This window comes from Ornithorhynchus anatinus, chromosome X1 (assembly GCF_004115215.2).
Source record: "Ornithorhynchus anatinus isolate Pmale09 chromosome X1, mOrnAna1.pri.v4, whole genome shotgun sequence".
NCBI lineage: Eukaryota > Metazoa > Chordata > Mammalia > Monotremata > Ornithorhynchidae > Ornithorhynchus > Ornithorhynchus anatinus.
This window is the reverse complement of record NC_041749.1, coordinates 110,118,159-110,139,253: the sequence shown is the minus strand read 5'-3', so window position 1 is coordinate 110,139,253 and position 21,095 is coordinate 110,118,159. Positions and strand designations below refer to the sequence as shown.

The window sequence follows — 21,095 nt, the reverse complement described above, 5'->3', positions numbered from 1 at the left end:
TGCTATTGATCCATCGACTTGTTTCACACATAAACCCAAGACACTGCTCCCATTAACCTACAAATGGAAACACTTCCAATCCCCTGGTCCTGAGACCTCCCCCGCAAACTCCAATCTAGGACAAAAATCTCTATATTCCAAGAACCTAAGTGGCCAGAGACCTACTTCTTATCAGATCCCGCTTTCCTCTCTAAGGGTATTGGAGCATAGGGTCCCAGGGTTCTTGAAAATCTCATTTTCTTTTCTTCTTAGGGATTTGAAGAGCCTCTGGCTAAGAGAGGCAGAGACCGGTACCCACAGGGTACAGAGGAGGAAACAAACTTCAGATAACTGTGGTATTTATTAACCACTTACTCTTTGCCAGGCACTGTACTGGGGTGGTTACAAGCTAATCAGGTTGGACACAGTCCCTGTTCCACATGGGGCTCACAGTTGAATTCCCATTTATCAGATGAGGTAACTGAGGCACAGAGAAGTGGAATTCACTCATTCAGTCGTATTTATTGAGCACTTACTGTGTGCAGAGCACTGTACTAAGTGCTTGGAATGTACAATTCAGCAACAAGTCAAGAAATGCCTTGCCCAAGTTCACACAGCAAAGTGGCAGAGCTGGAATTAGAATCCAGGTCCTTCTGACTCCCAGGCCCCTGCTCCATCCACTAGGCCATGGTGTTTCTCTAAGAGTATCCCTCGGGGGACTCGAACTCTGCTTTCCCCAAGTCACAGGCAGGAACGCTAACCACTATACTGTAGAGGGGGAGGAGACTCAAGGACACTCAGAGGTCAGGGCAGAGTTCAATCAATGGTATTTATTGAGGGCTTACTGTGTGCAGAGCAGTGTACTAAGCAGTTGTGAGAGAGCAGTGCAACAGAGTTGGTAGACAGGTTCCTTGCCCACAGCGAATTCATAGTAATCAAACCAGGGAACAATGGGTTGGGTTCAAAACCACAACCTCCCAGACTCCATTCCCCCACCCCCCCAACACACACACCTCCAAGCCCAGCAGTTCCCCTCAGACCTGAAGGCAGTGAGGACGCTGGACATTCAGACTCCTGGCTTCCGGCCCCAATTCTAGATTGCACTCCCCTTCTCCTTTCCCCGCTCTCCTACCTCTCTTCCCTGGGAAAATACGGCCAGAAGACATAAAGGGTGAGAAGGAGAAGTAGAGAGCCTGAAGCCAAAAGATCTAATGTCTGTTCAGCTTGGATGTAGCTGAAGTGATGCTACAGAGCTGACTCGGACGAGCTCCCTTTTTAGAGGCGTGACCCCCCGCTTTAGGTGCTCATTACAGCTGCAGGTCGGGTAACCGCCCCCCCGACCCCGCGTTACAGGTGCCCCTCTCCCGTTACAGGTGCCGTTGAGGTGGCGCGGGCCTGGCTCCCGGCGCAGCCCCGCCCCCTCTGGCCCCGGCCCCTCCCCTCTCACCTGGGCTTCAGGTGCTCCTGCAGGAAGTGCGCTTCCCCTCCCAGGTGAGTGACTAAACTTTCCGGGTCACGTGAGCGGGCGGAGCCGGTAGGAGCCGGCCGGCCGGACGGACCGAGGCCGTAGGACCGACCGATACCGGCCAAGGTAGGGAGAGCGACGAAGCTAATCTCTTTCTCCCGCGCTGGAGACCCCTCCCCTCCTAGGCGGCCGGCCGTTTGGGGAGACGGAGTTGGAGGGGGCGGCTATCGCCCCTTATCTCTCTCTTTTTTTTTTCTCGCTCTCTTTCTCTCCCCTCCCCCGCCTCCCGTCCTTAGCCACTTACCCCCGACCAGGCCGGAATCCGATCTCTTGGGTTAACTATTAACCTCCGGCCCCTGGGGTGGGGGAGGGGCTGGGACTGTCGGCCCCCAGAGACTCTGGCCACTGTTCGGCTCCCCTGTCCTCGTCGCGGTCCAAAGAGTCTGCCCTATGGGCATGATGAGAGGGGGGAAGGAGGGGACAAGTCTAGGGACGGGGGGCCCAAACTCCTGGTTTTCTCGCGGGCCAAGAGCAGCTCCCCTCTCTCCTCTCTCTTCCCCCCATCATCATCACGTGGGCGTTGCTGTAGGGGTGGGAGGGCTGCTGGTCTGGGATCGGGCTGGGGGTGGGTCTTTCCTCGGGGTCCCCTTCTTGGGGATTATGGCTGGGGCTGGGGGTCGAGTTGCAATTCCTTCCCACTGTCCCCACGATCTCTGCCTCCCCTCCAGGTACTGTGGCCGAACGGGCCTCTTCCCCTGCTCAGCCCGGGAGATGCGTTAGCCTCAGGCCGACGAGGGGAACGAGTTCGAGGCGACCCTACCCCTCCGGCTCCATGGCGAGTGGCCGGGGCTTGGGGCTGCTCCTAGTGCTGGCTTTGCAGCCGCCGCACCGGGTCCTGGGGCAAAGTAGGTACCAAGGGAGAGGGGGGGCGCCGGATGCCTGGGTTCCGGGTCTGACACTGGGCGGGGGTGATGGTTACAGTTCGGAGCAAGACTTCTAGATCCCTGTCTCCGGAAGGGGGTGAGCCTTCGAGAGGAGTGATAGGGCAGGACTCCTGAGGGGTCTATCACCCTCCTGGAGCCCGTGGCAATTTAAGTCGCCAGTGTAGACCCCGGGAAGGGTACCTGGGGGCACTCTTGGGGTACCCTGAAATTGGGGCTGGGGGATTTCCGGGACGTTGGCTTTAAATCTCAACTCTTTTGGGGTCCACAATTTCCCCAGGCTGGGGACTGGCCCAAACCAGTTTGTCCTCCGGGTTTCAACTTGAGGGGAGGGGGGTGGGTGGGTGAGGGAGAAAAGTGAGTCAGGGACACTCAAGGGTTGAGAAGGAGCAGAGACCACGCCCAGGCCATTGCCTGGGGCTCTGCCTCCTAGGGTTCCCGAGCAGGCTGCGAGCTTGGTTTGCCCAGGCTTATCGTTCTGACGCCCGACTTCCCTGGTGTTTGGAGAATGATACCCCCTCATGCCCACCCACCCTCCCCCCAACATGTTTTGTCTCCACTGAGACTGAGGGACTGGAGAGAGCAGGGCAGTTGGGGTGGGAGGGGGAGGAAAGGCAGAAGTTTGGCTTCTTAGAACTGAGGGGGACCTGCCCTTCACCCCTGCCATCTCCCCAGCTATTCTGGCATCTGTGGATCCTAGAGCAAATAACAGCACCTCTCAACCTGAGGGCCTGGTGAGTAACCAACCATCCACTCCCCCACCCTCCACCTTCTCCCCTGTCCAAAAAAAATCCAACCCTTCTTCAAGCAGAGACATCTTGGGAGTGAAGGAGAGGGAAACAGTGGATAAACTGCAGCTCAGGTGTGATGGGGAACAGGGGTGCACTCACCCCAGGTGTGGCAGAGATGAACCGACGGGACCTAGGAGTGACATGGGTCCGCCCAGAGGGCGAGAGGGTGTAGGGGTGGAGACTAGGCCCAGATTTGTCTGAGTCCCTGCTGGGCCGTCCTGGCCAACTGTGGCTAACTCCCCTTCCCTCTCTACACAGTCCCAGGAGGCCGTGATAGCCATCAGCGTAGTGTTCTCTTTGCTGGGGCTGCTGCTGCTGGCCATGGGCCTGTACTTCCTGGGGCAGAAACTGCGGGAGAAGCGGCAGACGGAGGGCACCTACCGGCCAAGCAGTGAGGAGCAGGTGGGTGCCCGGGCCCAGCCACCCCCTGACCTCAAGCGGCCCCCCGAGGAGCGGCTCATCTGAGCTGGCTGCCTCTTGCTACGGACGAGGAGAAGGCGGAAGAGAAATTCATTTGGGGCTGGACACCCAGAACTTGTGCCCAACTTGGAACTGGCACTCTTCCTGCCATCTAGAACCCCCAACACACTGTGACACCCCCCTCCCCCAAGAAATGTGTTTCCTTGGCACCTTGCCTAGCACCTGGGAAGTGGCGGCTTGGAGCCATGAGGCCTCAGCCTGGCCCTCGTGAACTGTGATGGCCAAGTCCTACTGTCCAGCCTACTCCCTGCCCTTCTGACTGAAGCTCTGGCTCTTGGTCCCCCCTGGACTGGGATTGTATGGAGGGTGGGGCCGTAAAGAGGAGAGAGAGAGCGCGCGCGCGCTTGCGTGCAGGGGTGTGTGTGTGTGTGTGTGTGTGTGGTGGTTTGCAGGGAAAGGTGAGGGGTCCATCTCCAAGTTGCATGCTGAATTTTGGGTGTTTTTTCTGAAGTTTGACCAAGAAACTGTTCTGAAAATGGGGTGTGATGCCTGGACTGCTGGCATTCCTGGCTCCTACCTCTCCACTCTTCTCCCCTTTTGCTGCTGCCACCGCACCTCTCACCCATGCCCCACCCCTTCACCCCCACTCTTCTCTCCTTTCAGTCATCCCACGCCGAGGCCCGCGGCCCCGAGGACTCGAAGGCAAAAGCTGCCAGGTGTCTGCCATGCTAGGGCTGGGGCTCCACGAAGCCTGGATCCCCAGGCTGGGCCCTGCATTGCCACCCTTGGTAGGGGAAGGAAGTGGGGGGGGGGTGGCCACTGGGAGAAGTGGGCAAATGTACCCTGCTCAGTTCCTCCTACTTTCATACTGGTGGCCTTTTCTGTGTGACTTTGGGCCAACCCTCTCACTTCTCTGGGCTTCTTTCTCCAGCTGTCACCATCCCTCCCCTCTCCCCACCCCCTTCCCCTCCAACTCTCTTAAGAGCACAGGAGGGTAGAACTCACTGTAAGCCTAGTATTCTTGCAACTTCTCCCCAGGTGCTCCCCCACTCTCCCCGAGCCAACCTAGACCCCTGCCAGCCTCTCCCCCTCTCTCCTCCTGCCGGACTCGGCCTGGGGGACTGTTGGGGAGTGGGGCAGAGGGCAGGACCTCTTGTATTTTTATATATATATTATATATATATAAAGGACAGTGGCTGTGCTGTCAAATGAAACCGTGTTCTGGAGATTGGGGGCTGGTGGTGTGGCTGCGGGAGGGGGTGGACTGAGCTGCTCGGCTGGGGCCCCAGCCTGGGCAATTAAGCCTGCCTACATGTTGGCTTGGCCTCTGCCGGGGTCCTGAAGCTATGGGCCATGGATGGCGGCCTCTTCTCATCCTGGGGCCAGGGGCTCTTCTGGTGGGACCTTTGGGCTGGGAATGGGGATGCTCCCAGGATTCTGATCCTCGCTCAGGACTGGGGATCTAGCTGGTCCCTTGGCTCTGGGGTGAGGCGATCTTGACAGGCTGGGCCTCTTTTCCCTCTTGTTCTTTCTCCCCACTCCCCCTGGAGAGGGTCAGCTGAGAGGGCCGCAGAACCATGGCCCTCAGCTGTCTACCTCCATCACCTACTTCTTCACTCTCCTTCCAGCCCTCCCCCTGTGCTGGAAGTGAGAGAGGAAAAGCCAGGTGTTAGGATGGTGCAGCTTTATTATCTCCCCTGCCTGCTCTTGCCCTTTCCACCACCCCCACCCACTCCTGCCACATGGGGGAGCAGCCTCAGCAGCAAAGGGCGATGTAAACCAAGTGGGGTGCAGGAGGTAAGGCAGCCGGGCTGTGTCCCCTAACTCTCAAACCGTTTCTTGAGCTCAGACACCCTGGGCAGGGCCAGGATTTCGGGATCTCTGTCACCAGGGGCAGAGTGGCTGTCCTCCACTCCCTGATTCCACATCCCACTGTTTTGAGGGCTCTGGCTTGGGGGTCCAAGCAGGGTGGAGGCTGGGTGCTGGGAGAAAGCTGAGATCTCTGAGGGCTGGGGGGTGTTTAGGAAACCAGGGGGCTCGATTTTGGGTTCGAGCATGGGCTCAGACATGGGCTCGGGTTGGGACATGGGCTCAGGCACAGGCTCGGGTTGGGGCATGGACTCAGGTAGAGGCGCGGGTTGGGGCGCGGGGATGGGCTTGAGTTGGGGCACGGGCTCAGGCTCGGGTTGTGGTTCCGGTTCTGGCTGTGGTTCCGGCTTTGAGTCTGGCTCTAGTCCGGGCTTTAAAGGGTTCTCAAGGGGCTGGAGGGGCCTGGGGCTCTCGGCCAGTAGGACTGTGTGAGGAAGCAGTTGGGATTCTGGTGCCTCCTCTTCCTCTTCCTCCAGGAGCCAGCGGGGCCAGCCCATGGCCCCCAGTCTCTGGGTCTGCAGTGGGGTAGGGCCATCAAAAGGGAGAGGAATTAGGGTGATGCAGGCTGGGGGAAGGGTAAAGCAGGCCTCAGGAGCACAGGAAGGGGCGTCTGTCTTACCGGAGTGAAATAGCTGCCGGTCTCCAGGTTGCAGCAGTCGAGACTGCGGCTGCTGTGCAGCCCTCGGGCCTCCCTGGGTTCTGGGGTTCCCAGGTTCAGGCTGTCCAGAATCTCTCCCAGTAGGTCCAGCTCCCCTGAACCGAGGAAGCTGCTATCTAGGGGCTCCTCTCCCAGGAGCCCTCCTGTCTCCTCCAGGGGCAGGGCAGCAGAGCTATGGAGACAGGGAGGGAGTGTCTAAGGTGCACCCCCCAACCACCACCTCTTTTCCACCCTCCCTTTCCCCCTCACCTCCCTTCCTCCCCCCACCTGCTGCCCTTCCCGGACCCCGTGTGCTGGCCTACCTCAGCCCCTGCTCTACCAGCCCCTGCTCACTGCAGAGCTGAGAACGCCGGGCTGGCCTCCGGGGCCGCGACTGAAACAGATTGAGAATGGGGTCATCATCACTGCTCCCCCCCGTCCAGATCCCTGAAGCTCAAGCTCAGTTGATGTAGGGAAGGAGATCCAGCATGGGATGAGGAAGGATGGAATTGTAGACTGAGCCCGTTGTTGACTAGAGATTGTCTCTATTTGTTGCCATATTGTACTTCCCAAGAGCTTAATACAGTGCACTGCACACAGTAAGCACTCAGTAAATACAATTGAATGAATGAACGAATGGAATTTGCTAGGAGGCTCTGGGTGGGGAGAAAGCTGATGGGGGTTGAGGGTCTGGCCAGGAAGTGAAGGGGAGGAGATCCCACTTAGAGGTGGTGGTGGTGGGGTGATACAGTGGTTCTCACCTGACCGAAGTGCTGTGTGATGGGCAGGCGACTCTGCAAGCATTCAGAGCGGTTGCTGGGCATGAGGCCAGGGGGTGGGCCCCTCAGGGAGCCACCCCTCTGCAAGCGGGGGTCACCATCCTGTGTCAGAAGGAGGGAGACGTTAGGTGGGAATGGATTGCAGTGAACCTCCACAGCAGTGCTTGCCCCCCTGGCCTCTCACCTTGTAAAGCAACCGGCTCTGCATGCCCTTCAGCCCGCTCTTGGCCTGGGTGAGACAATGGCAGGAGGATAGGAAGAGACTTCTGACCCAGGGCAGAAGCCTCAGAACAATCTTTGCTCCCTTCCCCCCTCACCCCCCATGCCTCCCCCTGCCCCCACTGAAACCATTCCCAACTTCTTTGTCCTGCTTGCTGCATCTCTGCCCTCCCCACCCCGCATCCCTGCCCAGGCAAGGCCTCACAGAGCGGTACATGTTCTTGACAGCTGGCTGGGTCCGGGTCTTCACGCTGTGAAGGAGGGCCCCACCGCCTTTCTGGGAGTGAGGGAGAGACATGAGAGAGTCACCTTCACAGATCCCAGGGAGAGAGCTGGGAGGCAGGGTTCCATCTTAGTTCTGGGAGGAGCTGGGTGGGGGGGTTACTTGTGTGGGATCCCTGAGGCCTGGTGGGAGTAGGAAGCTTGGGCTGCCCCTACTCTGTGGCAGTGGAATTATTACCTTCAGATTCTCAGCCCAGAGTTGATAGGAGCGCAGGCTGCCTGTGGGAGGGAAGGAGAATGTCAGGGTGGGGAGCAAAGGGGCCTGTCATGCTGGGTTGCCAGGAGGAGCCCGGTAACCAAATCTAACCCCAAGCTGACTCCTCTCCTGGACCGGGGGAGGGCAAGAGGCTGGGGGTCTCACCTGAGGCCAGCCCACTCCCGGTGATTTCCTGCTCAAACAGGTCGGAGAAGCCATCCCCAGCATTGAGCCTCTCCAGCCGCCCGTCAATGAACTGGCAAGGGTCGGGGAGACAGAGAAAGAAATGAAGCTGGGCCCCTCTGCCCTTCTCAGACCCCTACACCCCTCCCTCACCCACCAGCTGCACCTGTTTGAAGAGCTGCAGGTGCACAGCAGCCTGACGGAAGGTGTGTAGGGGCCCTGGCTTCAGGTCCAGGAACTTCTCCTCACAGAAAGTCACAGGCTGCCCCTGAAGACACACAGGCTTGCGCTAGCCTCAGGTCCTGCCACTCATCCCCGACTCCTGTCCCTCTTGACCTTGACTTTGACTGAGCCTCTTGGGAAGGGTGCTTAGGGAGGCCGAAGAGGAATCCTGTGCCCCGGTCTCCACCGGCCCCCAAACCCATAGCTCCCAACTCTTTCTCACCGGGGTGTAGAGGAGGGCGTCCCTGTAGTCCCCAAAGAGCAGGGCCTGGGCCCTCAGGAACACCCGGGCCAGCCCATCTCCCGCTGCCAGAGTCATTTTCCGCAGGCGCAGCCGCAACAGCGACACCTGGCCAGGTTGAGGGGGGATAGTCAGTGTGGGTGAGGGACCAGCCCAGCCTCCCCCAACCAGTTAGCCTGAGCCTGAGAGAAGTGCTGGGAGATTTGGGGGCCAGAGGAGAAGTTGGCTGGGTCCAGGGGTGGGCATTAGCCCAAACTGGTCATGTCAGCGAGTTGGGGTAAGGGGGAAGATTGCAGTGCTGGGGCAAATGGGCCGGAGGGTGAGTAGTGTTGGCCCTGACCACTTCTGTGGGCAGGGTCTGCAGGTCCTGGAAGGGTGACTCCAAGGTATTGGTGTCCACGTTGAGGAAGACTACGTCCTCCAAGGCCTTGTCCCGCACTCTCTGAGAATGGAAGAGGAAAGGAGAGTGAATACCCACCCCTGGGCATGGGGCAATACCAGGTGGCCCTACCCACACCGCCCCAGTCCCAACCCCGAGACTCACCTCCATCAGGCTGGAGTGCACACCAATGAGATAAGGCATGGGGGCGCTGTGGGCAGAGGGATGTGGCGGGTGGGTGTCGCCCAGAGCCGGAGAGGTGAACTCATTCAGCCCTCTGCTTCCTGCCCAGCTGAGGGGTGGGGGAGCAGAGCTTCTCTCCAAGATCTCCAGGAGTGGAGATGCTTTGTCCCTCCCCCTGGCCCTGTGGTCCCTTGGGCCCCTGGGCTTCTCACCAGCAGTAGTCCAGCAGGTGCGGGGGCAGGGTGGGGATGTACACATGCTGCCACTGCATGGGATAGAGCAAGGAGGCGGAGGCGTGGATGCAGGCGGTCAGCTGGGGGGGGAGAAGAGGGGTCAGGGGGGCCAAGAGCATTTCCCCTTCCCCTAAATACATACGCACACACTTCTCTCTCTTGCCCGCCCTCACCGTGCTGAGCTTGCTGGCTGTGAGTAGGATGCGGCGCTCACAGAGCAGGGAACTGTACAGGTGCAGAATGTTCTCCGGAGTCATGGCCACCACCAGTTCTGTCAGGTTCCTCTGGCCAAGTAAAGACAGGGAACCAGCTGGGCCTGGGCACCCCGGTGGGCAGGGGGTCCAGGTGTCCCGGCCCAGAGTTCTCCCATACCCCACCGGCCACAGATCAGACTCACGCTCTCAGGGATGGAAGGCAGGCTGTTGGCATCAGGGGCAATGAAGTAGGAGAGCTGGTGGGGTGCGGGGGAGAGGAGACATGAGACCACAGCGCAGACAGCTTCTCCTCTTCCTTCTTCCCTCCTTCCTCCTTCCCTTCTTCCTTCCCTCCTCCCTTTTTCCCTCCCTCCTTCGTCCCACTGGTTGGCTCCACCCTGAGACCCTCTCACTGTCTGGCTCTCCCCAGGGCCCTGTGGCAGGGGGCAGCTGCGGCTGGTGATTTTCAGTTTGCTGTGCTGTTGGTCCTGGGGAGAGGAAGGGGATGTGATGAATCGTGGGGGGTTGGAGGGGAGGGCAGGGAAACAAGGCCCAGCCCCCTCAGTCATGCCCCCCCCCCCCACACCTCCAGCCCTCCACATGGGCTGGACCCCAGAGTTCAAGGCACACAGGCAGCAAGACTCCCAGAGGCCACAGAGACTTACCAGCTCCAGCCCCATGGGTGAGTGGGGCCCAGGAACAGGGTGTAGATAGAGGGCAGAGAGCAACTCCTCTGCCTCGCTGACCTAGGTGAGAAAGAGTGGGGCAGGAGCTGACACCAGAGATTGCTTACGAGCGGGCCAAGGGCTCCACTGGAGAGCTGGATTTGGTGGCTGACCGGGCTGGTGAAGGATCAAGTAGAGAGGGAGAGAGGACGTGGGAGAATGGGGACCTTGTAGGTCGCTGTGGCAGAGGCCAGGGGCTCTCACCTGCCCCTTGGCTAAAAGGTCCCCCACATTGTTGAGCAGTTTGTAGAAAACCTCGAACCATGGCAGGTAGCTGAAAAGAAAGGAGATGGTGGCTCTGAGGTGGGACCCTGGGTTTCTCCTGTGGGCACTCCCCTCTTCCCCTCAACCTCTGCTGAGTCCCCAGAGACAACCCGCCCCGCCCACCTGAGGATGCAGAGACAACTCAGTGCGCCCCCAGCCAGACGACAGAAGCCGAAGCGCCGGTTCCCCTCCAGGTCGGTGAGGACGAAGGTGAAATGTTGTACCATGGGATTGGGGGTCACTCTGGAGGAGAGGGAAGGGGAGGGGCAGCCAGGAACCCAGCATGCCCAGGCTCACCGTGCACCCAGGGATGACATGTGCCCCTGCCTTCACCCCTACTCCCCTCCCCGAACCCAGGTGTCCTGCCCCCAGCCTCCTTTTCAAGCCCTAGATGTCCTGTCCCCTCCCCCATTTCCTGCCTTCACTCCCTCACCCGGATGTCTCACCCTCTGTTCTCACCTCTCCACATCATATGGGAAGCAGAATTTAGGCAACATCTGAATTGAGTCCTAGGATGGGAAAGATGGAGGTAGCATCACTGCGAGAGAGCTTCCCCTCCCCCGCCCTGAACACAGGCCCCTGATCCCCATCAGCACAGAAGGGCTAATCTAACCTCCCAAGATGGACCCAGGCAACTGACCCCCTGATCCTCACTTCTCTCCCAGTGCGTCAGGGGGTAGGGTGGGCCCACCCTACCTGGTCACTGAAGTCCTTGGGGAACTGCCTCAGGATAGGAGGGTCTGTGGGAAGAGTGCAGTGCCCACGCGATTTAGCTCGGAGATTTCCCTTTCCCCTCCCAGGACCCAACCCCCACAATTTCTTCCAACTCTTACTTACCCTGCTGCAAGGAGGCAGGACAGGCAGCCTCAAAGAACCAATCGAATGTACTGGGGGGCGTTTCCCTGTGAGAGGGGGAGGGGGAGTGCTGCAGAATCTCCTGGTCTGTATGGATCACGCTTCCACCTCTCCCGCCCCTCCCTGGGACTTCTGGTTTCCCACCAGGTCTGCTTCCACTCAAGTTATGGGAGAGTGGGGTGTAGGGGAGGGCAGGGGTAGCCAGATACTTGGGTCCTAGGAAGAAAAGGAGCACTGGGAGGGGAGGAACTGGGGGCCAGGATCCCTGGATTTACTCACAGCACCTCTTTTCTCCCCTGCACCTTCAACCATGACCTCCCCGCTCCTGAGTCTGGGGGTGGTGGGATTGAGGGGCTGCTGGGACCCCACAGCTCTCCCTAGCCCTATCCCTTCCTATTCTAGAGAAGCAGCATAGCCTAGTGGAAAGAGCCCAGGTCTGGGAGTCAGAGGACCTGGGTTCTAATCCCCACTCTGCCACTGGCCTGTTGTGTGATTTCGGGCAGGTCACTTTAACTTCTCTGGGCCTCAGTTTCCATATCTGCAGAATGGGGATTCAATTCCTGTTCTCCCTCTTACTTGAACTTTGAGCCCCGGGTGAGACAGGGACTGTGTCCGACCTGATGATCCTGTACCTATCCCAGAGCTTAGTACAGTGCTTGGCACATAAAAAGCGCTTAACAAATACCACAGATGTTATTGTTTTTATTATAGCATAGGGCCAGAGCCAGAGGGTCAGGGGCCTTGTGATGAGGAGGAGGAAGAAAAAGAGATTGCATTTGGGGGTGAGGAAGGGAGGTGGGGGGGATGGAGGGGTTGCAAACTCCAGGTGAATAAACATTCTGGCCCCCGGGACAGGCACCCCTGGGAGGGAGAGCCCTGTGGGGCCGAGGGGAAGTCTGCCTTTCTGTCTCTTTGGAAGAAATGTGCCCGTTGGCCTTTTCTGTTCTGGTCTGCTGAGTGCAGGGAGCAGAAAGATGCCTGTTGAGCCAGGGTTAAGGGGATGAGGGAGCGGAGAGGGGAAGGAGGTTGAGAGGGAACGGGATGGCGGTGGTGGTGGCGGCAGCATCTGCGGCAGTGGTGAAGGGAAGAGAAGGTCTTACTTGATCCTGGAGCCCATGGCGTCTGGTGCAGACCAGCTCCTCGCCCCTTCGCCCCTGCTTTGCCGTCCCCCGCACCGCCCCCCCCCACCAAGGGTCACAAATCTGCCATCTGCGTCTAGTTCTCTGGGTGGGGGGGTGGCGGCGCGGGCCCAGCTCAGCTCAGCTTCCTGTGTGGCTATGAGAGGAAGTATCGGGGTGACGTCCCTAAAGGCAGCTTCCCCCCACATACTCCGCCCCCCGCCCGTGGTTCTACCGGACCCAGGCATCCTGGCCTCCTCCAGGCTAATTCCTAGGGCTCTGCTCCCTCAGAGCCCTGAGTGGAACTTAGGTGTCCTGGCATTCAGCTCTGCCCTTGGATAGCCCCTGACACACATACGCACACACACAGAAAATGGCTGAGAGTTTTTCTGAGGTTTAACCAGACAACTTCAGCCATGGCCAAGCCTCACTAGTTTGCTCTGTTTCATTGCTGACTCTTCTGGCTTCTCAAGCCAGTGGGAAGATGGCAGGGTAATGGGAAACCAGGTATGTACACAGGACGTTTGGGCCCTGAATGGATAGGGTGGGTGGGGCAGCGCAAGGACTTGCCTTTCCTCTGCCTGAGATAACTGTGGTATTTGTTAAACACTTAGTACGGGCCAAGCACCTTACGAAGCACAGGGTAGATACAAGATAACCAGGTCCCATTTGGAGCTCAGGAGGAGGGAGAAGAGCTAGTGAATCCCTAATTTGTTGATGAGGGTACAGGCATAGAGAAGTTAAGTGACTTGTCCAAGTTCATCCTGTAGGTAAGCGGTAGAGCTGGAATTAGAACCCAGATCTTCTGACTCCCAGGCCCATATTATTTCTACTAGGTCATGGTGTGAGTGAAAATTCTTCCTGTTTTCACAGTGGTGGGAACTGCATTCCCACACTGCATAGAGGAAGCATTTAAGGACCAAATATTCTCTGGTCACACTAAATCTTTCAGGGGTGGCCCAGTTGTTCCCTTTTTCTGAGCCCAGGGGACACCTCCTCTTGGATTGGCCTGTTAGCTGGCAGGGTTGGGCAGGATAGTAATAATAATAATTGCCATAATAATAATAATGTTGGTATTTGTTAAGCGCTTACTATGTGCAGAGCACTGTTCTTAAGTGCTGGGGTAGATACAGGGTAATCAGGTTGCCCCACGTGAGGCTCACAGTCTTAATCCCCATTTTACAGATGAGGTAACTGATGCACAGAGAAGTTAAGTGACTTGCTCAAAGTCACACAGCTGACGAGTGGCAGAGTCAGGATTCAAACCCATGACCTCTGACTCCCAAGCCCGTGCTCCTTCCACTGAGCCACGCTGCTTCTCTATACTATAATAAGCATTACATTAAGCACTGGGGTAGATACAAGATCATCCGGCCCTGTGTGAAACAGGTATTGAATCCCCATTTTGCAGATGAGGGAACTGAGGCACAGAGAAGTTAAGTGACTTGCCCAAAGTCACACAGCAGGTAAGTGGCACAGCAGGGATTCCCCCTACACTGTGAGCTTGTCATGGGCGGGGAATCTGTCTGGTTATTATATTGTACTCTCCCAAGTGCTTAGTACAGGGCTTTGCACACAGTAAATGCTCAATACATACAATTAAATAAATAAATGAATTAGAACCCAGTTCCTCCAACTAGGTTCTAGGAGCAGAGAGATTAGCACTCAGGAGTCTTCCAGCCCCATTCTTCCCTCTCTTCCCTGCCCCTCATTTCTCCAGGGACACCCTCCCACTCCAACCCTAATCTCCCCCATCCAAAGACACAAGGAATTCCAATAATAATAATGGAATTTTTAAAACACCTATTATGTGCCAAGCATTGTTCTAAACACTGGGGTAGATATAAGAAATTCAGGTTGGATGCAGTCCCTGTCCCACATAATAATAATGATGGTATTTGTTAAGCACTTACTATGCGCAAAGTACTGTTCTAAGTGCTGGGGGGGGGGGGGAATACAAGGTGATCAGGTGTAGACCCTGCTACCCAGCTCTCCCCACCTCCCTGATCTTGGAGTCTGGAATGTCCAGAGTGACCCATTGGGCAGCCCAGATGTTGGACAAGGATGCTCAGGACATCACATGCATCACCCCAGGGACACACGTGATGTCATATGCACAATTTTGCAGAAGGACATTGTGTCCATATGATCCTAGGGCATTTTCCAGGGGGTGGGGGAAGGGGAACATGACACACCCCTGACCCCTTCCACACGCTTGCTACAGAACTGTTGGATTTCCCTCCCAAGTCCCTGTGAACACCGATGCCATTTCTGAGCTGCAGGACTTGGGGGTAGGAGGTTAGGACCTGAAAATTAAAATACCAGTCCCAGAGGCCTCTTAAGCTGGGTCAGAATCGGGCAGGAAACTGACCAGCTAAAAACCAGACTGTTTGGGTCAGAAGCAGACGACTGGCCACCCCAGTGGCTGACAACCAATCATTCATTCAATCATATTTATTGAACACTTACTATGTACAGAGCACTGTACTAAGTGCTTGGGAGAGTGTAATAGAACAATAAACATTCCCTGCCCCCAATGAATGGAGGGGAGAGGTGGGAGGAGACAGACATTAATACAAATAAATAAATTACAAATAGGTACAAAAGTGCTGTGGGGCTGGGAGGGGGAAAGAACAAAGGGAGCAAGTTGAGGCAAGAGGAAAGTTGGGTGGGGCTTGGTCTGGGAAGGCCAATCAATGGTATTTATTGAGTGCTTACTGTGTGTAGAGCACTTTAGTAAGTGTTTGGGAGAGTATAACACATGTATTGGTAGACATGTTCCTTGCCCACCAAGAGCTTACAGTGTAGAGGGGCCCAGATCTTGGTCCCCAAATGCAAAAGGTACATAGGGGAGGAGGGGTGAAGAGCCAAGTGGAACAATGTAGGAAAGTTGGAGTTTCTTTTTTTGCTCCCCAAAGAAATGGTGCCTGCTATTAATCAATCTATCAGTGGTATTTATTAAGCACTTACTGTGTGCAGACCATTGTCAGCCTGGGGTGTGGTCAGTCCTTACGTCTCTGCTCAGAAGCCAGGCCCCTGGCCCTGTTCCCAGTTGGCCTGGGGCCCTTAGGAGGGCAAGGCAGGATAGGGTGAATGGTGTCCGGTTGCTGGGCATAGCTCTGGAGGCTATTTCAGGCAAGAAGGGGGTTGGGTGCTCTCTCCTCAGCCCAGCTGCCTGGCACTCCTGCCAGCCCAGATGTCCGTAGGGCCCAGGGGCAGGCCCAAGCCCCAACCACCTTCAAATCAGAGCTAGTACTCAAGGGCTTTCCCAACTTTTCATCGGGCTCTCACCCAGCCTACATCCTCCAACCCTAAATCCCCCAAAAAGACACAAAAAGTCCTAGGGTCTAGGGATTTTTATTGTGGCAACAGACAGATACAACCAGGTTAGTGCACACCTCCCCCCCCCCCCCCGCCCTCCCTCCCCCCGAAAATCAGCCCCTCTCTCCCCACCACCAATCCTCCCCGGTCCCTTCATCACCCACTCCCACTGCAAAAAAAGTGCCTAGAAGCTAAGTTAGTAGTTAGTGCACTTCCATCTCCTGAAAGGAAAGCATAAGTTACCAGAGATCAAAAGCATAGAACAGGATACCCGCCTGCTGATAGGGCAGGCTTGAGCCAAGAGGCAGGGAGAAGAGGGGGCACAGCCCCCCATCCCACTCCCAAGCCCCCCTACCCCATCCCTCTGCTCCCCCAGAAGTGAGGTCAAAGCAAACAGGAGAGGGTGGGATATCTCCTTGCTCCCTCCCTGCTCCCCACCTCCGCCTCAGCTCTCACTCCCCAGCTCACGCCACCTCCTCCTCAGCCTCCTCTTCGAACTCGCCTTCCTCGGCCGTGGCATCCTGGTACTGCTGGTATTCGGAGACGAGATCGTTCATGTTGCTCTCAGCTTCGGTGAACTCCATCTCGTCCATGCCCTCTCCTGTGTACCAGTGCAGGAAGGCCTTGCGGCGGAACATGGCAGTGAACTGCTCCGAGATGCGCTTGAACAGCTCCTGGATGGCCGTGCTGTTGCCGATGAAGGTGGCAGCCATCTTGAGCCCACGGGGTGGGATGTCGCAGACGGCCGTCTTGACGTTGTTGGGGATCCACTCGACGAAGTAGCTGCTGTTCTTGTTCTGCACGTTGAGCATCTGCTCGTCTACCTCCTTCATGGACATGCGTCCACGGAAGACAGCGGCCACAGTGAGGTAGCGGCCATGGCGGGGGTCGCAGGCGGCCATCATGTTCTTAGCATCAAACATCTGCTGGGTCAGCTCGGGCACCGTCAGGGCCCGGTACTGTTGGCTCCCGCGGCTAGTCAGCGGGGCGAAGCCTGGCATGAAGAAGTGCAGGCGGGGGAAAGGCACCATGTTGACGGCCAGCTTGCGCAGGTCGGCGTTCAACTGGCCCGGGAACCGCAGGCAGGTGGTGACCCCGCTCATGGTGGCCGAGACCAGGTGATTCAGATCGCCATAGGTGGGCGTGGTCAGCTTGAGGGTGCGGAAGCAGATGTCGTACAGGGCCTCATTGTCGATGCAGTAGGTCTCATCTGTGTTCTCCACCAGCTGGTGCACGGACAGTGTGGCGTTGTACGGCTCCACCACCGTGTCCGATACCTTGGGCGAGGGCACCACGCTGAAAGTGTTCATGATGCGGTCGGGGTATTCCTCGCGGATCTTGCTGATCAGCAGCGTGCCCATGCCCGAGCCCGTGCCCCCACCCAGCGAGTGGGTCAGTTGGAAGCCCTGCAGGCAGTCGCAGCTCTCTGCCTCTTTCCTGACCACGTCCAGGACCGAATCCACCAGCTCTGCCCCCTCCGTGTAGTGGCCCTTGGCCCAATTATTGCCGGCCCCAGACTGACCTGGAGTACGGGTGGTGAGTTGGGGAGAGGTTAAGGGGAGAGGAGGGTCAAGGCAGAGAGGGGAGAGCAGGAAGGAAGTTGGAAGGGGCAGGACTTGAGGGGAGAAGAGAGTGTCTCCCCATGGCAGGAAGTGCCTGGAGGACAGTTCCAGGGCACCCCCAAGGGTGGTACAGTTGACACTTCCCGCCAAGCCACCTGGGCAGGGGGAAGTCAGAGAAAGGGATGCCATGCTCCTGGCATGCGTGTCTCACTGGCTCTATGTCCCGGATAGGGGACCGCCATGGGAAGTTGGCAGGGGTTGGCGTGGGGTTGCGTGCGTGTGTGTGACTGTGTGTGCTTGTGCATGTCTATGTGTGTTCGTCTGTGCCTGTGACTCACCGAAGACAAAGTTGTCCGGACGGAAGATCTGTCCAAAGGGGCCGGAGCGGACAGAGTCCATGGTGCCCGGCTCCAGGTCGACAAGAACAGCTCGGGGCACATACTTCCCACCTAGGGGGAGTCTTTAGTCAGAGCTGAAACTGAACCCAGCCCCCTCCTTGCACCAGAGCATCCCGCCCCCAAGAACACATTTTAGGCTGTGTCACCCTCCCATCCCCCAGGCCCCTGGATGTGGCGTGCCCCACCTGAGGCCTCATTGTAGTAAACGTTGATCCTCTCCAGCTGCAGGTCACTGTCTCCGTGGTAAGTCCCCGTGGGGTCAATGCCGTGCTCATCACTGATCACCTCCCAAAACTGTAGGAAGACCCCCAGAGGTCAGGAGGCAGGACCAAGGCTGGGGAGGCTCACCCCAAACCTAGCTGGGGTGATCCTCCCCCCACCCCCACCCACCAACGCCAGCAAGTTACTAGGTCTCAGGGATCTAGGCCCTGGAGGCAGAAGAAATAGGAAAAGAAAAGGAGATGGGGAGAAGAGATCCAGAAAGGCAGGGAGAGAAGGAAACCAGAGAGAAGGGGAGAAAGAGATAGGGACCAGAGCCAGGTATCTGGGTGCAGCCATGTAACACAGGCATAACACACACACACACACACAATCTCTCTCTCAGCTCCCCACCCTGGGTGGTCTTTCCTGGGTGGCTAGCTGTAGGGACCCCACTCTTGCTTTCTTGTTCTACCTCACTGCCCTCCTGACTGCCCAGACTGGATGGACTTCCCACCACCCACCCAGGAGGTCCTGCTTCCTCCTGTCTCCGTTCTAGGGACCAGAGAAGATGAGTCAGAGGGAGATGTAGAGGAGTGGGGGGAACTGGGCTCTAGGAGAAGATGTGGGATCCTTCCATCCCCAGCTTCAGCTTCGCCCAGGCTGTATCTATTTAGACCCTGGTGGAGGAGGGAAGGCAGGGGCGAGCCAGTGACAAATACTGCTGGAGAAGGCTGGGGGAGGGAAGAAGGGGAGGGGGGCAGTTTAGAGCCAGCCAACTGTGCAGTCCCACTCACAATGGTCAGGCTAACTTCACCAGGGGCTTCTCTGCCTTTCCTCAGACCCCTGGAGGATTTTTAAAGTGAAAACCTCAGCATCTTAAAAGATCAAACAGAGGAGTGGGAAGGGGTCTGGGTTGGCATCCCGGGGTGAAGCTGTGCCCGGCTCTTGCCTACCCCAAGGCAAGGGCTGCCCCACCCGGCTGGACTCTTTGTTCTGCAGTTACAGCTGAGCAGCAGCCTCGCCTGATCTCATTACCATACAGGGTGAGGCTCTGCCAGCCAATGCTGGCCAAGTCCAGGGGCAGCTGGGGGGAGGAGGGGAAGTCCCCTCCAAGTGAGGGACACTGTTGAGGAGCCACCCTCCTGGGTTCATTTGAAGAGAGAGGATGGGTTGGGGGGTAAGATAGGTGGGAGCAGAGGCTCCTGAGGCCCATTTGGGGACCCCCCCCAATTTTACCTGTCAGTGCCTCAGTTTCCCTCCAAACCAGACACCTGGTTGAATCTTCTGGGCAGACACCGAGGTGTGGGGGGAGGGCAGAGGAGGACTCTTCACCCTCCCCGCTCCCAGCACTGCAGGCTGAAAGGGGGGCGGGGGAAGTAGAGAGCTCCCTGCCTGGAGAATTAACAGCCTCCTCCTCCTCCTCCCCCCTTCCCCACCCTTCAGCAGTGGTTCAAACCTCAATCAATGGAGATGCGGTAACCTGGGGGTGGGGTGGAAACCAGGCTCCGCCTGGCACCGTCCAACCCAGCGCCAAGATGCAGGCTCTGCCCTCCACCCCCCGCCCCACCCCTTCTCTTCCCAGGGATGGATCTTCAGCTGCCCAGCCCTGGAGCACCTTTTCTCTCGCTGCCAAGTCTGTGAGTGGGCAGAGTTGAGGGGGGTCTTCCCCAGCTCTGCCCGCTCCTGATTTCATTTCGGGAGCCCTGAGACTTACTGTGGGGCAGTTCCCCGCTACCCCGAACCCCCAAATAATGTCCCGGAGGGAAGGGGCAGCAGCTCCACTATTAGAAATGATTCCTGAGAGATGGGATGGAGCCCAACTGGGGCAGGCACCAGCTGGCAAGGGTAGCAGCAGTAGCATCCTAAGGTGGGTCAGATGTTGGAGGGGAGGGGGAAGAGTACCCCTCCGTTCCCACCCTCGGCTCCACCCCCGGCTCCCTTAACGAGCCCAGGTTAATTAAGGGATGCTACACTGCATGCTGTTTGATCTGCTCCCAGAACCTTTCCGTGCGGAGGTCCCTGGGGCAAGGACGAATTTAGGGGTGAAGGGGCAGGTAGGGTGCCCTGGTCGCACCTCCTGCGTCAGCCCCCAGGTTGAGCTCCTTAGGTGCAAACCCTAGTGATGGGAATGGAGGCAGGGTCCCTTGAGCTCAGGTCATGGCAGGGCGGAGTTGGGCACTTTGACAGCTCTCTCCTCTCTCCCTAGTTCCACGCTGGGACTGGGGAAGAGGTGCTAGCCGGGTCTAGGACCCCCAATCCGCCCGATCTCCAGGCCCAGCCCATCCTGCCCCTCCCCTTTGGCGGCACCCCAGTTGCCGCCGCCCGTCACCTTGACAGCCGGAGTCTGTGTCGTGGGAGGGAGTTCGACAGAGGTGGGGGAAGGCTTTGAGGGACTCACCCGGGCAGTGTCCCCACACTCACTCCGCCCCAGGACGGGAGGAATCCCTGCTCGGACGACCGTACCCCCAGAGTTCCCAGGCCTGGGCGCCCCCCTACCTTCCCCGTCACCCCGACTGTTCGACCCACCTCCCCGCATCCCCGGGTTCCCACCCCTCCGAACGCCCAGTCCTCCCCGCTGGAGCTACGAGAAATCCCCTATGACGGCCCCCCAGCAAATTCACGCACCCGTTCCCGTCTGCCCCCCGAATCTTCGCGCACTGACGCCGATACACCCCACCGCTTCCCCAATTCTCGGGCCCCTCGTTCCGGACCCCGCTCCCGCTACCTTGGCGCCGATTTGGTTGCCGCATTGGCCGGCCTGCAGGTGCACGATCTCACGCATGGCGCCGCTGGAGGGCGCGCTCGGGGAAGTGGGGGGCTCGGGCTGGCGCTCCCGTAGGGGGGCGGGGGGGGAGATTGGCGCTGGGCGGGCGGGGAGATAGGACCGGCTAGAGCACCGCAGCTGCCGCCGACTGTCCCCGGCCCGCCGGCCGCGCTCCCCTATTTGTCCCCTCGCCCGCTGACGTCACCGATGACGCTCACGGGCCCCGCCCCGCCCTTACCCCGGGCGCGCGCGGCCCGGCCTCCGGCCCAGGTCGTGCGCGCTTCCTCCTGCACCCGCTCAGCGCGCCCCGGACTTCTCCGCTTGTCCCCGTCACCCCCGCCCTTCTCCTGGGGTCTCAGACCCGAACTGCAGCTCCCAACTCTCCCTGCGTTAACCCCTCGCACCCCCAGATAATAATAATGACGATGGCGTTTATTAAGCGCTTACTACGTGCAAAGCACTGTTCTAAGCGCTGGGGGCGGGGGGATACAAGGTGATCAGATTGTCCCGCGGGGGACACAGAGAAGTGAAGTGACTTGCCCAGAGTCCCACAGCTGACAAGCGGTGGAGTCAGGGTTAGAAGCCATGACCTTTGACTCCCAAACCCGTGCTCTTTCCACTGAGCCCCGCTGCTTCCCAGATGCCTCCACCGAGAAACCCAGGGCCTCTCAGGT

General features: G+C 58.2%; 3 protein-coding genes across 7 annotated transcripts; 1 reads left to right on the top strand and 2 right to left on the bottom strand.

Annotated features, from left to right (window-relative positions):
* The first annotated feature begins 1,484 nt into the window (after positions 1 to 1,484).
* CRB3 (crumbs cell polarity complex component 3) lies at positions 1,485 to 4,810 on the top strand. 2 transcript variants are annotated; one of them, XM_029052192.1, is made up of 5 exons: positions 1,485 to 1,570; positions 2,173 to 2,349; positions 3,061 to 3,119; positions 3,435 to 3,578; positions 4,260 to 4,810. In XM_029052192.1, exons 2-5 carry the CDS (start codon positions 2,277 to 2,279, stop codon positions 4,326 to 4,328), a joined length of 345 nt encoding a protein of 114 aa, XP_028908025.1. In that variant the 5' UTR covers positions 1,485 to 1,570; positions 2,173 to 2,276; the 3' UTR covers positions 4,329 to 4,810. The 2 variants fall into 2 exon arrangements, with proteins under 2 accessions (XP_028908025.1, XP_028908026.1); XM_029052193.1 differs by lacking the exon at positions 1,485 to 1,570 and having other exon boundaries at positions 2,142 to 2,349.
* A 455-nt stretch (positions 4,811 to 5,265) lies between these two features.
* Positions 5,266 to 12,319, bottom strand: DENND1C (DENN domain containing 1C). 4 transcript variants are annotated; one of them, XM_039910166.1, is made up of 23 exons: positions 12,158 to 12,319; positions 11,040 to 11,104; positions 10,899 to 10,942; positions 10,662 to 10,711; positions 10,326 to 10,445; positions 10,143 to 10,212; positions 9,879 to 9,959; positions 9,627 to 9,701; positions 9,417 to 9,470; positions 9,193 to 9,303; positions 8,999 to 9,099; positions 8,769 to 8,895; positions 8,565 to 8,666; positions 8,207 to 8,332; positions 7,928 to 8,029; positions 7,744 to 7,834; positions 7,561 to 7,601; positions 7,306 to 7,377; positions 7,066 to 7,110; positions 6,864 to 6,983; positions 6,426 to 6,496; positions 6,085 to 6,295; positions 5,266 to 5,980 (listed from the first exon to the last, which is right to left on the bottom strand). In XM_039910166.1, exons 1-23 carry the CDS (start codon positions 12,172 to 12,174, stop codon positions 5,417 to 5,419), a joined length of 2,460 nt encoding a protein of 819 aa, XP_039766100.1. In that variant the 5' UTR covers positions 12,175 to 12,319; the 3' UTR covers positions 5,266 to 5,416. The 4 variants fall into 4 exon arrangements, with proteins under 4 accessions (XP_039766100.1, XP_028908017.1, XP_028908020.1 ...); XM_029052184.2 differs by having other exon boundaries at positions 9,417 to 9,701; XM_029052187.2 differs by having other exon boundaries at positions 8,769 to 8,814; positions 9,417 to 9,701.
* A 3,282-nt stretch (positions 12,320 to 15,601) lies between these two features.
* Positions 15,602 to 20,552, bottom strand: TUBB4A (tubulin beta 4A class IVa). The gene is made up of 4 exons (XM_029052191.2): positions 20,383 to 20,552; positions 17,642 to 17,750; positions 17,397 to 17,507; positions 15,602 to 17,018 (listed from the first exon to the last, which is right to left on the bottom strand). The coding sequence occupies exons 1-4, from the start codon at positions 20,437 to 20,439 to the stop codon at positions 15,961 to 15,963; spliced, it is 1,335 nt and encodes a 444-aa protein (XP_028908024.1). The 5' UTR covers positions 20,440 to 20,552; the 3' UTR covers positions 15,602 to 15,960.
* Between the last annotated feature and the right edge of the window lie 543 nt (positions 20,553 to 21,095).

Bases quoted from the DNA above. Each gene is read 5' to 3' on its own strand.
- CRB3 (XM_029052192.1), top strand. From the start codon at position 2,277: ATGGCGAGTGGCCGGGGCTTGGGGCTGCTCCTAGTGCTGGCTTTGCAG. The intron at 3,120-3,434 runs GTGAGTAACCAA...CTCTCTACACAG, and splicing joins CCTCTCAACCTGAGGGCCTG to TCCCAGGAGGCCGTGATAGC. The intron at 3,579-4,259 runs GTGGGTGCCCGG...CTCTCCTTTCAG, and splicing joins GGCCAAGCAGTGAGGAGCAG to TCATCCCACGCCGAGGCCCG.
- DENND1C (XM_029052184.2), bottom strand. The intron at 8,333-8,564 runs GTCAGGGCCAAC...CAACCTGGCCAG, and splicing joins AGACCCTGCCCACAGAAGTG to GTGTCGCTGTTGCGGCTGCG. The intron at 7,378-7,560 runs GTAATAATTCCA...CCTCACTCCCAG, and splicing joins TCTGGGCTGAGAATCTGAAG to AAAGGCGGTGGGGCCCTCCT.
- TUBB4A (XM_029052191.2), bottom strand. From the start codon at position 20,439: ATGCGTGAGATCGTGCACCTGCAGGCCGGCCAATGCGGCAACCAAATC. The intron at 17,751-20,382 runs GTAGCGGGAGCG...GTCTTCCTACAG, and splicing joins GCAACCAAATCGGCGCCAAG to TTTTGGGAGGTGATCAGTGA. The intron at 17,019-17,396 runs GTGAGTCACAGG...CCCGTACTCCAG, and splicing joins TCCGGACAACTTTGTCTTCG to GTCAGTCTGGGGCCGGCAAT.